Source organism: Lissotriton helveticus, chromosome 7 (genome assembly GCF_964261635.1).
Source record: "Lissotriton helveticus chromosome 7, aLisHel1.1, whole genome shotgun sequence".
In the NCBI taxonomy this organism is placed as follows: Eukaryota; Metazoa; Chordata; class Amphibia; order Caudata; family Salamandridae; genus Lissotriton; species Lissotriton helveticus.
The window spans coordinates 1,717,458,157-1,717,470,209 of record NC_136068.1 but is presented as its reverse complement, the minus strand read 5'-3'; the positions used below and the strand labels follow the sequence as shown (position 1 = coordinate 1,717,470,209).

The window sequence follows — 12,053 nt, the reverse complement described above, 5'->3', positions numbered from 1 at the left end:
CCCCTCCAGATTTGTAGATGACTTTTCTCGATTGAAAGAGAATTTGATTTTTAGCAGTGTTTTATTACTGTGTTGGTGTTTACCTTGCACTGGCGATATTATCTTGCTTTTATTAGCGAGTCGTCCAAGTAGGGGTAGTCGTGGATCCCCTTTCTTCTCAGGACAGCTGCGACCCCGGCCAGGCATTTCCTGAATACCCGGTGTAGGAAGCTGGCTCTGTATATTGTATGCCACTAGGTGTTTAAACTGTACACTAAGTCCGGAGACTCCTCAGAAGTGTACAACGCTCAATGTATCCTGGGTGCAGAGTGGGCAAGGATTGCAGATCAGGAGGGCTCCAGAGTCCTTGGTGTGGTTTATTTTGTGGGCAGAGCAGCTGTTCTGTGGAGTGCTTGCGTTCTTCAGAGGCAGGCAGTCCTTCCAAGTTTTGTGGAGGTTGCCGACTGCTGGACAGGCACAGTTTCTTCACAATATTTCCGAGGGCTGCAAACAGGCCGGTAGGGCTGGGGCCAAGTCAGTAGGCGTCTTCAGTCTTCTTCTGCATGGCATCTTCTTGTCCTTTTTCTTCTTTAGTCCGCAGGAACTAGTTTCCAGGTCTTGGAGAGCCACCTAAATACAACATTTATGGGTATTTAGGGGAGTAGCAGGTAGGACCAATGAGCGCCTTTCCTGAGATCACCCTCAATTATGCCACCCTCCTGTGGGAGGGAGTATAGTCCTAGCCCTGATTGGAGGAGTCTCCCCATCTTCAAGATGGCGGGGGGACTGAAAGATGCGTTTCATCGCACCTTCTACACCTTAGTGTTAGTTAGCAGAGGTGGGCACACCTCCTATTCTTCTTAGGTTTTCCCTCCGGTTTTCCCCACTTAAAGTGGGGTGTAAACTGGGGGCTGCCATCTGCTACTAGCAGCAGAGGCTTGGGTCGCATTAGAAAGGCGGCAAGCCTTTGACGCTTCCCTCTCGAGCACTGTGCCCAACCTCGGGGAGGAGGTGTGACACCTATGCCCAGGATGTGCCTTGTTTCTGGTCACAGAGAGCAAAGGCATTCGACCCAAGGACCCAGAAACATGTCTGGTGATGGAGTCTGTGACCACAGCAGGGTTCATAGGTTTTCTGGGGGCACCTCTGAGTACATGGTACAATACATCCAACACTGGCATCAGTGTGGGTTTATTAAAAGGAGTAGTTTGGTCCCAAACACTCCTGGGTTCAGAGGAGCCATCAGGGTGCTGGGGAACTCGAAATGTCAAGTTTCCAGCCCATATGCTCTCTATGGCTTCCGTGGCACTTACAATTTCTAAGAATGGACTTAAACATTGTAGGGACATATGTGCTCATGCAGAGATGCCCATATCTAGGGTATAGTGCACCCTGCCTTAGGACTGTGAAGCCTGCTAGAGGAGTGACATACCTATATCTTCGGCAATGCAGGTTGGCATGGTACACAGGCAGGGTGCCATGTCGACCGTGTCATTTTGTCTGCACCAGGCCAGGCATGCTGCAGTGGCAGTCTGCATAGCCTAGGTGAGAGATCCCTCTCCAGTCCCCATGCCCTAGATACCCAGGTGCCAATTACTAGGCCTGAAGGGTTAATTGTGTAATAGTTTTGGGGGGAAAGCACTGGCACCGGGGACCTGGTTGGCAGGTACCTTGGGCACTACAATCAAAACCACGTCAAATAGGCCCTTTCTTACACCCTGGCATTTACTTTATCCCGAAAGGCAGCACCATAAATTGCTACAATTGTCTTCTACGGATCTTATACATTTTGTCTCTCTTGTTTATTGGTATGTGCTGGTATGCATCCTTGAAGTGTATTTTTGTCATGTAGTCTCCCTTTCTGAGGAGTTGTAGGACCTCCTGCAGCGTTGCCATTTGAAACTTGTATGATTTTATGTACAAGGCCTGCAGTGCAAGATGGGTCTTAGTGACAAGTCTACCTTGGTCCCTTGCCCCTTTTTAATGGTGGTACCATTTCTATCGCCGCCTTTTTGAGTAAGTCTACTACTTCCTTCTCTAGGTGCAGAAAACCCTTGCAGTTTTGGTGCCTCAACTGTGGTTTTAGGTTGGGTGGCATTTTTATGAGATCTATGCAATATCAGTGTTGTACAATTTTGAGTACCTTTTTATCTGAGGTGATGTGTTCCCATTCCTGCCCCTACTAGTGCTGTTTGGAGGGGTGGTGTGCCACAGAGCCACTTGGTGGCATGAGCAGCTCTTATTGGTACTACTCTTCTGCATGTGCAGCCGTAAAAGGGCAGCCTTTTTTGTCATGTGTACTGCCACTGTGTTGGAAGTGGTGTGGTTTGGCTGCTACACAGCAGATAAAGCATGGGATTTTGTTGGATGTGCACCCCTTGCAATAATATTCCCCTGCAAGGGGTGCCACCTCCTCTGAGCTGGCCCCTTAACAGTAGGGAGCTCATGGATTCTGCAGTGTTTATGTATTTTTTCATCCTTTGAAGGAGTCATCCACTACCACCCACAACAAGGGTACTATGTAAAAATAACATTGGCCAGTGCCTTTTGTACCTCCTACTTAAAACCAGAAACTCAGCCAGGCATGACTCCTTAGCATGGCTCCTGTATACAGCTGCCTGCTGGTGGTGTACGCAGCATCCGGGGCTGAAATGCATTTCTTATGGTCTTACCCTCATGGACTAGTGCCCTGCTTCTTTTCTGGTCCTGCTCAAGGAGCCTCTTCATTTCCTCCCACTGTTAGTGGGCACACGTGTTGAGGAGATCATTGGGATTTGCTATTTTCCATTGCACTGCCTACTGCTGGTCAGTGCATTTTCTGTCCACCATTTCCACCTGCTTGCAACCCATCCGGTGGGGAGTGGACTCTCTTGCGAGCTGTGGTGATAATGGCATCCGCTGCCATTGCCCCCTGATGTAGACCGGGTCCATTGTGGAGTGGCCATATTTTTTCAGAAGCGAGAAATAGCCAATTTTCCGGTTGCTGGTTTTCAAAGCTCTTTTTACCTTGGTCCAGAAAGCTAGGCAGCATCAGGAGGAACTGGTTCCTTTTTTGAGAAGGTAGCAGTGATTCTAATAGAAAATATGATTCCACTTGTTCACCCAGCTCCAAGCCGTAGGAGTTCGCTGCATGCTTTACCATTGCCTTATACTCTGGTATGTTATCCGGCAGCGAGGCCTTTGAGGGGTACGAGTCGACACCCCCCTCCTTTGAGTCCACATCGATATCCTGCCAATCATCTGAAGGTTTGGCCTCGAAGACACCGTATTGGCACTGTCCATTGTGGACTTTGTCATAGAAACAGAGGGCCTCTTCTTCCGCCGGTTCGGGTTTTGCTGTGGGTTGCAACAAGAGTCTGAAATTAATTTTGTATTCTTTCAAAGAGTTGTCAATCTCGAACTTCCTCTTGAAGTAACCCCATTTCAGCTTTGAGGTTTAGTTATTTCTACACGACGTTGAGTGGTCTCTTTTCAGGTATCAGTATCAAGCGGTGTGGGTCTCTTCTTGGGGTTCGATGTATCCCTCTGTGGGGATAGACATCTTCCTCCTGCCCACTTGCCTTCCATCTTGAACTTCACTTTTTTTGTATTATACAATCGTATGGAGAAGGCTATCCATGCGATTCTGAAGGGATGAGAGCTCTCAATCTTCTGAGAAAACAGGTTTCTTCAATACTCTTGAATGTCTGTGTAATTTCTAATCACCTTTCTTCTTCACAGCTATGTTTAGTTCACTTACCCAATACAAATTTGAGGCTATCTGTATTTGCCTTATGCAATAGGGACACATACATTTTACATATCCCTTTCCACAGTAATCTCCCCTACACTCTCTCCTCTTCCGGCCACTCAAACTCTGGTGAAAGCAAACATAGTCAGTGCTGCCGAAAGCTGGGCTTTTGAGGGTACTGCTGCAGAGGAATGCAGGCCATGATAGGTCATCATATTTATAATTTTATTTTATGTGATGCTACTTTGATCCATTTAGTACACGCACTACAAATATCAGATGAGCAGACAGTAGATCTTAAATCTGAAGGATATTTACAGGGAATAGAAAGCAAAAAGAAGTAGGGGTGGGCAGAACTCTGAGTTTTACGCAGTGGAATTCTACAGAGTTAGGTAAAAACTCTGGATATTCTGTGGGGTTCCACGAGAGGCGGAATTTCTGCACAACGGCATGCTTACACAGATTGTTAGCGCTGGGAGCTTTACAGAGCGAACAGCACCACATGCTGCACCAGAGAGCACTGCTTTTTTCTACCACTAGAGTATTTTTTCTCAACGCAAACGGCAGAGACCTGACGAGACCGCCTGCATTGAGAAATTGCCCCGGGACTCATCCTAGAGTTCAATATCTCACTCTCCAACACGGTTGAGCCACGCGTGACAAAAACTCTACCACGCAGTGGTTCACACAGATTTTCCAGAACTCCGCACTCGAGGTGGAGCGGGTAAAACTCTGCGAACTCGGTCAGTGGAGCAGAGTTTGCCGCCCACCCCTAAAAATAAAGGTCAAATTTACAAACATGCTAAGAAACTTAGGCACAACTAAAGACAAAGGATACATGCTAAAACAAGCAAGGAGACACTTCTCGATCTCATTTCCATCCATCATAACAGAGACGATCACACCCACATGATTACATGGATTCTTACCTCGGGCTGTACAGGGTCCACTTCTACAAGAATGGGCCCAATCACCATGTCTTCTGTAACAGGGATTTCCTTTTCTTCTGGAATAGGCTGGGGCTCAGGAATCTCTTCCTTAAAAAGAGAGACAAAGATTTATTAGCATGAAGGTTTTACACTTTTTTTAAGGCCAATGCTTTACATCTTACAATAATCTTCATGACTAGAATAAACACAATCCTTACCTCCAGCTTTTTCGGCACAGGAGCAGAATACACAGTGGGAGCTGCCTGGATCACTGTCTGGTTCATTTTTGGTGCTGCTTGAATTACAGCCCTCGTAGGTGGAACCATTGGAGCCACTGGACCAACAGCATTGCCAGGGCCAACCTATGGAAGTAAATAAAACAAACAGCAAGTAGTCAAACAAAGTCATTTTTACACAGGAAGGCATATCACTCTTTCCTTGGTGGGACCAGGAAGATTTGCCAGGCACACATCGCGTCATATGACAATCTCGAATTAGAGCTAAGAGACTAACAATCTCTCCTTTTCCAATACTCTTGTTGTTGATCTGAGATTTGAGAATCCTTATCCTATAACAGCTCTCATCTGTGCGAAGGTGTTCACAAGCATACTGCCAGGGCTCTTTTATATATGTGCAATAGACAATGTGGTAACATGCATAACATCTTTGACTGTCTCAAACATAATGGGGAATTATACACCTCTCCATTTCTACCTTTGCTCCATACCTGTGCATGGCTAGTCTACCTTCCTCCCCAATTACGATCGTGTCTTATTGCTAGTAAAATCCAGACACACTCTGCCAATTACACTGACCTCATGTGACCGGATGTGCCAAGCAGATTTTTCCATTGCCCAGATTGAGGGGGCAACACATGTTAAACACCTTTTCAAGAGATAACACTGAAACACCCCCAAAACTACTGATACAATTTATAGAACAAAATGAAAGAGAAATGTATTTCGACGTACCGGTGGGACTGGTCGCATGGGGCCCATGGGACCCATTTGTGGGCCAGGAGGCCTGGGCATTGTATGGGTCATCATCAACGGAGGAGGTGGGGGTGGTGGGGGTGGTGGTGGGCCTGGTATTGCATGGGACATCAGAGGCTGTGGATGAGAAAGCTGATGTGGATGTTGCTGGTGAGGGAGCTGGTGAGGAAGCGGGTGGAGATGCTGGGGAGGGAGCTGGTGTGGATGCTGTTGGGGAAGCTGGTGGGGATGCTGCATTGGATGCTGCATTTGAAGCTGCATTGGATGCTGCATTGGATGTCCCATTGCATGCTGTGGAGGGTAATGGTTTTGATGAGGATGCATATGCTGGTGTGGATGAGGATGCTGAGGAAGCTGATGTGGGGGTGGAGGAAGAGGGTGTTGATGTTGTAATTGGTGTGGATGAGGAAGAGGATGGCGCATCCCAGGATGCCGGGGTCCAACTAGAATAATAGATAAAGAGAACCATTAATGCAAATGTTCTCTAAAAAAGACTTACATGAGACACAGAGACGCAAGGGACAAAAGAGGACAGAGAATGCACATTAAACCAGATGAATAACTCCAACTCACATACATCATAATGGAGAAAATAAAGAGGTGTCAAAGGTTAGCGAGAACTACAAAGACGGTCAGGAAAAAATGGTGTAATTAGAAACACATTCACTAACCGCTTTCTAGTGGAGGATAAGAAAGGGACGCGAGGTGGGAGAGGGGGTTCTGGAAAGAAATTGTACTAAGGGTGGAAATAAAGCTCAACAAGAAATGATGACACTGGATAAAGTGAGATGAGGAGTGGAAGCGAAAAGGTGGGAGGAAACAGAAGAGCGAGAGAGAGATACCTAAAAATGTCTTAAATCAACTGAGGAAGGAACTAACCAATGTTGATTTGGAAAAGGAGCACTGAAGAAGGGAAGGACAAAATCACAAGCACTCAAAGAAAAGAACAAGTAGTCAAAATGGAAAGCAACCTGGTCGTTGGAGGACATGTGGCACAAACGAAGGTCTCATGATTGAAGGTTGCTGCTCCACAGGTCGCTGCAAAACATGTGGGACGAAGGATGGTCTGAGACTGGGAGGCCTTGGAGGTGGGCCTGCTGCAAAGAAAACAAAATTTTCCATTACTACTTACACAGTTGCAGAAAAGAGAACATCCTTCTAGAACTATCAAGATATTACATAAAGTCTATTTGCATATAAAACTTTGGCTTAGAACACAAACAAGTAGATAAGCTATGCATGTATAGTCCTGCAGTTGTCCCAGCCACAGTACAGTGGCAATCTTCAATCAGCGCAGACTGGGCACCAGTGGGGTGAACTTGCTTGGGCAATGAAAAAGCTCCTCATCAAAATGAAAGAAATTTGGCACCTTGAAAAGAATTACAGAATTGCTTACAATGCATTGGGATGGGAAAACCACAAATGACTACCTTTTAATATAGAACAAACAAATCAACAGAATTGTCAATGGACAATACATAAAGCACAAGTTACTACTTGTGTAACGTTATATCAGTAAGAGACATTAGTTAGTGATAGATTCCTTGCCTTAGAATATCCCCAGGCGTCATAAGGGATCCGGAAAGTTTTTCGTCAGCAGTACCCCTGTGTGTCGGTAGGTGGCGTTGTGAAGCTCTGCGTCAGTCGCTGGCGTCGTAAGCGCCGAGATGACGTCATGGAGACTACTTAGGCGCCACCACTGGTGCAATGAAATTAGGGGCCTAAAAGGGATGACAATCCTAGAAATCAGTTCGCAGAACGGGGAGGATGGGTGGGGGCCGTAAGGAATCTATCACTAACTAATGTCTCTTACAGATATATCGTTTCACAAGTAGTACCTTGTGCATCTGAAAGAGACAAGTTAGTGATATATTACTTACCTTAGAATAGATACCCCAGCAATGCCAACCCCGGTGGTGGGTCTGCGAACAAGATTACACCAGAAAGTCACGGAGAACAGAACGGCCAATGAAGCAGTCTCTCCGGACTGGACTGTCAAAGCAGTAATGCTTGGTAAACGTGTGCAGCGAAGCCCACGTAGCTGCCTGACAAATGTCCTGCAAGGGAACGCAGTGTCCCAAGGCAGTAGCGTCTGCAGTCGCCCTGGTAGAATGGTCACGCAGCCCCAGAGGAGGCGCCTTCTTAGCCAATGAGTAATATGCTTTGATGCACAGAATAACCCACCGAGAGATGGTCCGTTTGTGCCCGGCCCAACCTTTTTTGGCACCCACGTAGGCAACAAAGAGATGGTCATCCACCCAGAACTGTTGTATGCGTTTCAAATAGAACGAGCGTGCACCTTTTGGGTCCAGACGGTGGAGCCTCTCTTCCTCTTTTGAAGGATGCGGAGGCGGAAAGAAGGTGGGCAAAGTGATGGTCTGCCCGATGTGGAAGGGCGTGACAACTGTTGGCAAGAACGAAGGGCAGGTCCTTAAAACCACCTTGTCCGGATGAACAGCAAGGAAAGGAGGCTTGGAAGAAAGAGCCTGGAGCTCACTCACTCTTTTAGCAGAGGTGATAGCTACCAGGAAAGCCGTCTTGAGAGTGAGAAGACGCAAAGGCCAGTTATGAAGGGGCTCGAAGGGAGACCACATCAGATATGTCAAAACAAGGTTTAAGTCCCATTGAGGCATAATGAATGGCACGGGAGGAAACGTGTGTGTAATGCCTTTCAGGAAACGGTTAACAACCGGAGACTTGAAAAGAGAAGGCTGCTCTAGTAGCTGTAGAAAGACGGAGATGGCCGAAAGATAACCTTTGAGAGTGCCCAGAGCAGAGCCCTGCTGGGCCAAAGAAAGAAGCAACAGAAGGACTTCGGAAAGAGGGGCAGAAATGGGATCCACAGACTTTGCTGTGCACCATCCCACAAACTTGTTCCACCTGCAGGCGTATACCATTTTAGTGGAGGGACGCCTGGCTGCCAGAATGATATCACAGACTTTGGGAGGAAGATCGAAAGCGGTCATCTGTTGCCGCTCAGTCTCCACGCATAGAGGTGGAGGCTGGACAGGTTCCGGTGGAGGACCGTCCCCTGCTGCTATGACAGAAGATCCTCCCGAAGAGGCAGTCGGATTGGGGGATCGATCGCCATGCTGAGTAGCTCGGGATACCAGTATCTTCGTTCCCAATCCAGAGCCACAAGAATGGCATGGGCCGTCGCGCCGAATCTTCTTCAGCACTCTGGGCAGAAGTGGTGTAGGCGGAAATGCGTACAATAGACCGCAACTCCACTCACGACGAAGAGCGTCGCCAAGTGTGTGTCGCTTTGGAAATTCCAACGCGCAGAACTGATGACATTGCGCGTTCTCGCCGGTGGCGAATAGATCTAACCAAGGCTCTCCCCACTGCTTAAAGAGACCTTGCACCACGTCCGAGGTCAGACGCCATTCGTGATCCATCAAGCACCGGCGCCCGAGTTCGTCCGCCCTGGCGTTCAGAGAACCAATGTAATGCCTTGATGTTCCAGCCATATCCAGAGCCGCAGAGCCTCCTGACATAGGGTCCAGGACCCCACCCCGCCCACTTTGTTGCAATACCACATGGCGGTGGTGTTGTCCGTGAACACCTGCACCACACTTTCCCGGATAGAGGGAAGGAATGCTTTCAGTGCAAGTCGGGTCGCCCCAAGCTCCAAAAGGTTGATATGGAGATGGGACTCAGCCGGAGACCAGAGGCCTCTGATCTCCGCCTCTCTCAAGTGCCCTCCCCATCCCAGGAGGGACACATCCGTCACTACTGTGTGCTGCGGTTGGGGGGAGGGAGAGAGATCTGCCATTGACCCAATCGCGATTCGCGAGCCACCACTGCAATTGTCGTGCAGAGCCCTCCGAGATCCGAACATGATCGGACAGGTTGCCCTGATGCTGCGCCCACCGGAACTTCAGGTCCCGCTGTAGAGCCCGAATATGCCATCTGTCATGTTGCACAAGCAGGATGCAGGAGGCCATCAGGCCCAGTAGCCAGAGGATCATCCGGACTGAAAACCGGGATAGAGGTTGAAAGATCGGAATCACAGCCTGAATATCCTGGACTCGCTGCTCGGGAGGATAAACCCGAAACTGTGTCGAATCCAGAACCGCTCTGTTGAAGGGGAGCTTCTGAGAGGGACTCAGGTGCGACTTTGGTACGTTGATGGAGAACCCCTGCAAATGCAGGAGGTCGGCCGTAGTCTGAAGCTGGGTGACAACTGCTTGGGGCGAGCCCGCCTTCAACAACCAGTCATCGAGGTAGGGGGAGACCGACACCCCTGACCTGCGCAGGTGAGCTGCGACCACCGCCATCACTTTCGTGAACACCCGAGGGGCGCTTGTAAGGCCTAAGGGGAGCACGGCAACCTGAAAATGCTCGTGGCCTACCGTGGACCGCAGGTAACGTTGGTGGGCCGGCAGGACAGGGATGTGAAAATATGCATCCTGCAAGTCCAAAGCTACCATCCAGTCTCCAGGGTCGAGGGCAGCCAAGACCTGAGCCAGAGTCAACAGCTTGAACTTCTCCTTCTGGAGGAAGCGATTGATGTTCCTGAGGTCCAAGATGGGGCGCAAGCCCCCTTTGTCCTTCTTGGGGACCAGAAAGTAATGGGAATAACAACCACGTCCTACTTCTGGCCCAGAACGCGCTCAATGCCCCCCTGGGCCAAAAGGGCCATTACTTCCTGGTGGAGAAGCGCAAAGTGATCCCCCGGCATGCGGTGGAACTGAGGTGGCATGGCTGGGGGGGTAGACTCGAAGGGGAGGGAGTAACCCCTCCGGACGAGTTGCAGCACCCATCTGTCAGAAGTGACAGAACGCCAGTGGGGGAGGTGGTGACAAATCCTGCCCCCCACTGGCGTGGGGTGCACCCCAAAGCTCAGACTATGAAGGCTTTAAGGCGGATGCTGTGGGAGCGGAAGAAGACTGACCCGCACACTGCCCACCTGTGCCGCCACGGCAGCCTCCTCGCCCACGGCAGCGCTGAGTTTGGTTCTGCGCAGGCTTCTAACTGAACTAGTGGGCAGGGGCGTTCTTCCGTGGCCACGAAAGGAACGAAAGGTAGACGTGGCCGGGCATGTGGTGGAAAGTACAGCCAGAACCTCCTCCGAACACTGGGGAAGTGTCTGCGCCACTGTCTCCCACACAGCGCGAGAGTAGCGGCCCAAAAGGCATGCGGTGTTGACTGACCGCAGCCCCAAGCTGGCAGAGGAGAATAGCCTCTTGCCACACTGCTCCAGCTTTTTGATTCCTTATCTGTCGGGGCGGTAGGGAACGCACTCTGAGAAGTGGAGGCCTGAATGACCAGGATCTCCTGAGTGGGAGGATTTTGTCAGAAAGGCCGGCCACGTTCTTATCCACAGGAACCCGTGGCTGGCCTAGACCCAGTGCCTATCAAAACATCCGTCAAGGCCTCATTAAACGGGAGCAGAGGTTCAATAGAACCTGCCGCTGGCTGAAGCACCCAAGTAAGGAGGTTGGTCTTGTGAGTGACAGTAGGCAGATCAAGGTCAAGGGCCTCCGCTGCTCTACGGAGCACCATAGTATACGTGGCGCCCTCCTCCATCTAGCGGGAGGAGACATAAAACCAGGCTCGGAGGAGAGGTCAAGGCAGCCTACGTCCTCTGAGTCTTCCACCCACTCATTGTCAGACTCACACTGCCGTGCAAGAGGGTCTTCCGACCCCTCCCAGTCATCCCCCTGCTCCACAGTCCGTGGTACAGGCAGGAGCGGCGAGGGAGGCACAGGGGAAAACAAGTGCTCCAACGGCCCCGGGAAAGGCGCCGGTCCGGATCAATGTCCCAATTAGGGTCCCAAACAGGAGCAAAATTACCCAGGAATTCGGATAAGTGCATCGGTGGAACAATAAGAACACACAGCTGCACCGGGAAAGGAGCTGCAGGGAGCGCTGGGGCAGAGACAGTGGCGGAGGAGCTTGCAGCGTCAGAGGCAGGCAAGGGCCCTCAAAAGGGACGGCGGTGCCCGAAGGCGCGCCAGCGGGAGGTCTATGCCTGAACAGGCGGTCCATGGCGGCAAGAAACTCTGGCACCTGGGCCAGAGTTGCCGACGGACCCGGATAAGGTGGGTAGGCCGCGGGACTCCCAGGCTCCAACGGAGCCGCAGGGGAAGGATCCCTGGCCCCCTTCTTCGCGTCCGGAGACCGTCGGGGGACGTCGGAGAGCGAACACGCTTCTTCAACTTTTTCTTGTGACGTCTCTTACCCGTTTCCGAGGGTGCAGACTTTGACCCCGAGGAACGATGATGATGGCTCCTCGGTCAGTCCCTCGAGTGACCCCTGGACCTCGAATGGCACGGAGACGACTGCCTGGCCTCCAGCAGCTTTCGGGAGCGCTCCCGCAAAGCCTTTGAAGCCATGGCCAGACATTCAGAACATGACCAGGAGTCATGGTCACGCTCCACAGTACAGACAGACAGACGCCATGGGGGTCGGCCACTG

General features: G+C 50.4%; 1 protein-coding gene across 1 annotated transcript in view; it reads right to left on the bottom strand.

The window, feature by feature from the left end:
- The window catches only part of RBM42 (RNA binding motif protein 42), a 180,994-nt gene that overhangs the window by 109,861 nt on the left and 59,080 nt on the right, over positions 1 to 12,053 (bottom strand). The window contains exons 4-7 of the mRNA XM_078655417.1: positions 6,602 to 6,727; positions 5,610 to 6,073; positions 4,857 to 5,000; positions 4,639 to 4,746 (exon numbers count right to left, since the gene is read on the bottom strand). Of these exons, the coding sequence (XP_078511543.1) occupies positions 4,639 to 4,746; positions 4,857 to 5,000; positions 5,610 to 6,073; positions 6,602 to 6,727 (842 nt within the window). The remainder of the gene's footprint in view (positions 1 to 4,638; positions 4,747 to 4,856; positions 5,001 to 5,609; positions 6,074 to 6,601; positions 6,728 to 12,053) is intronic.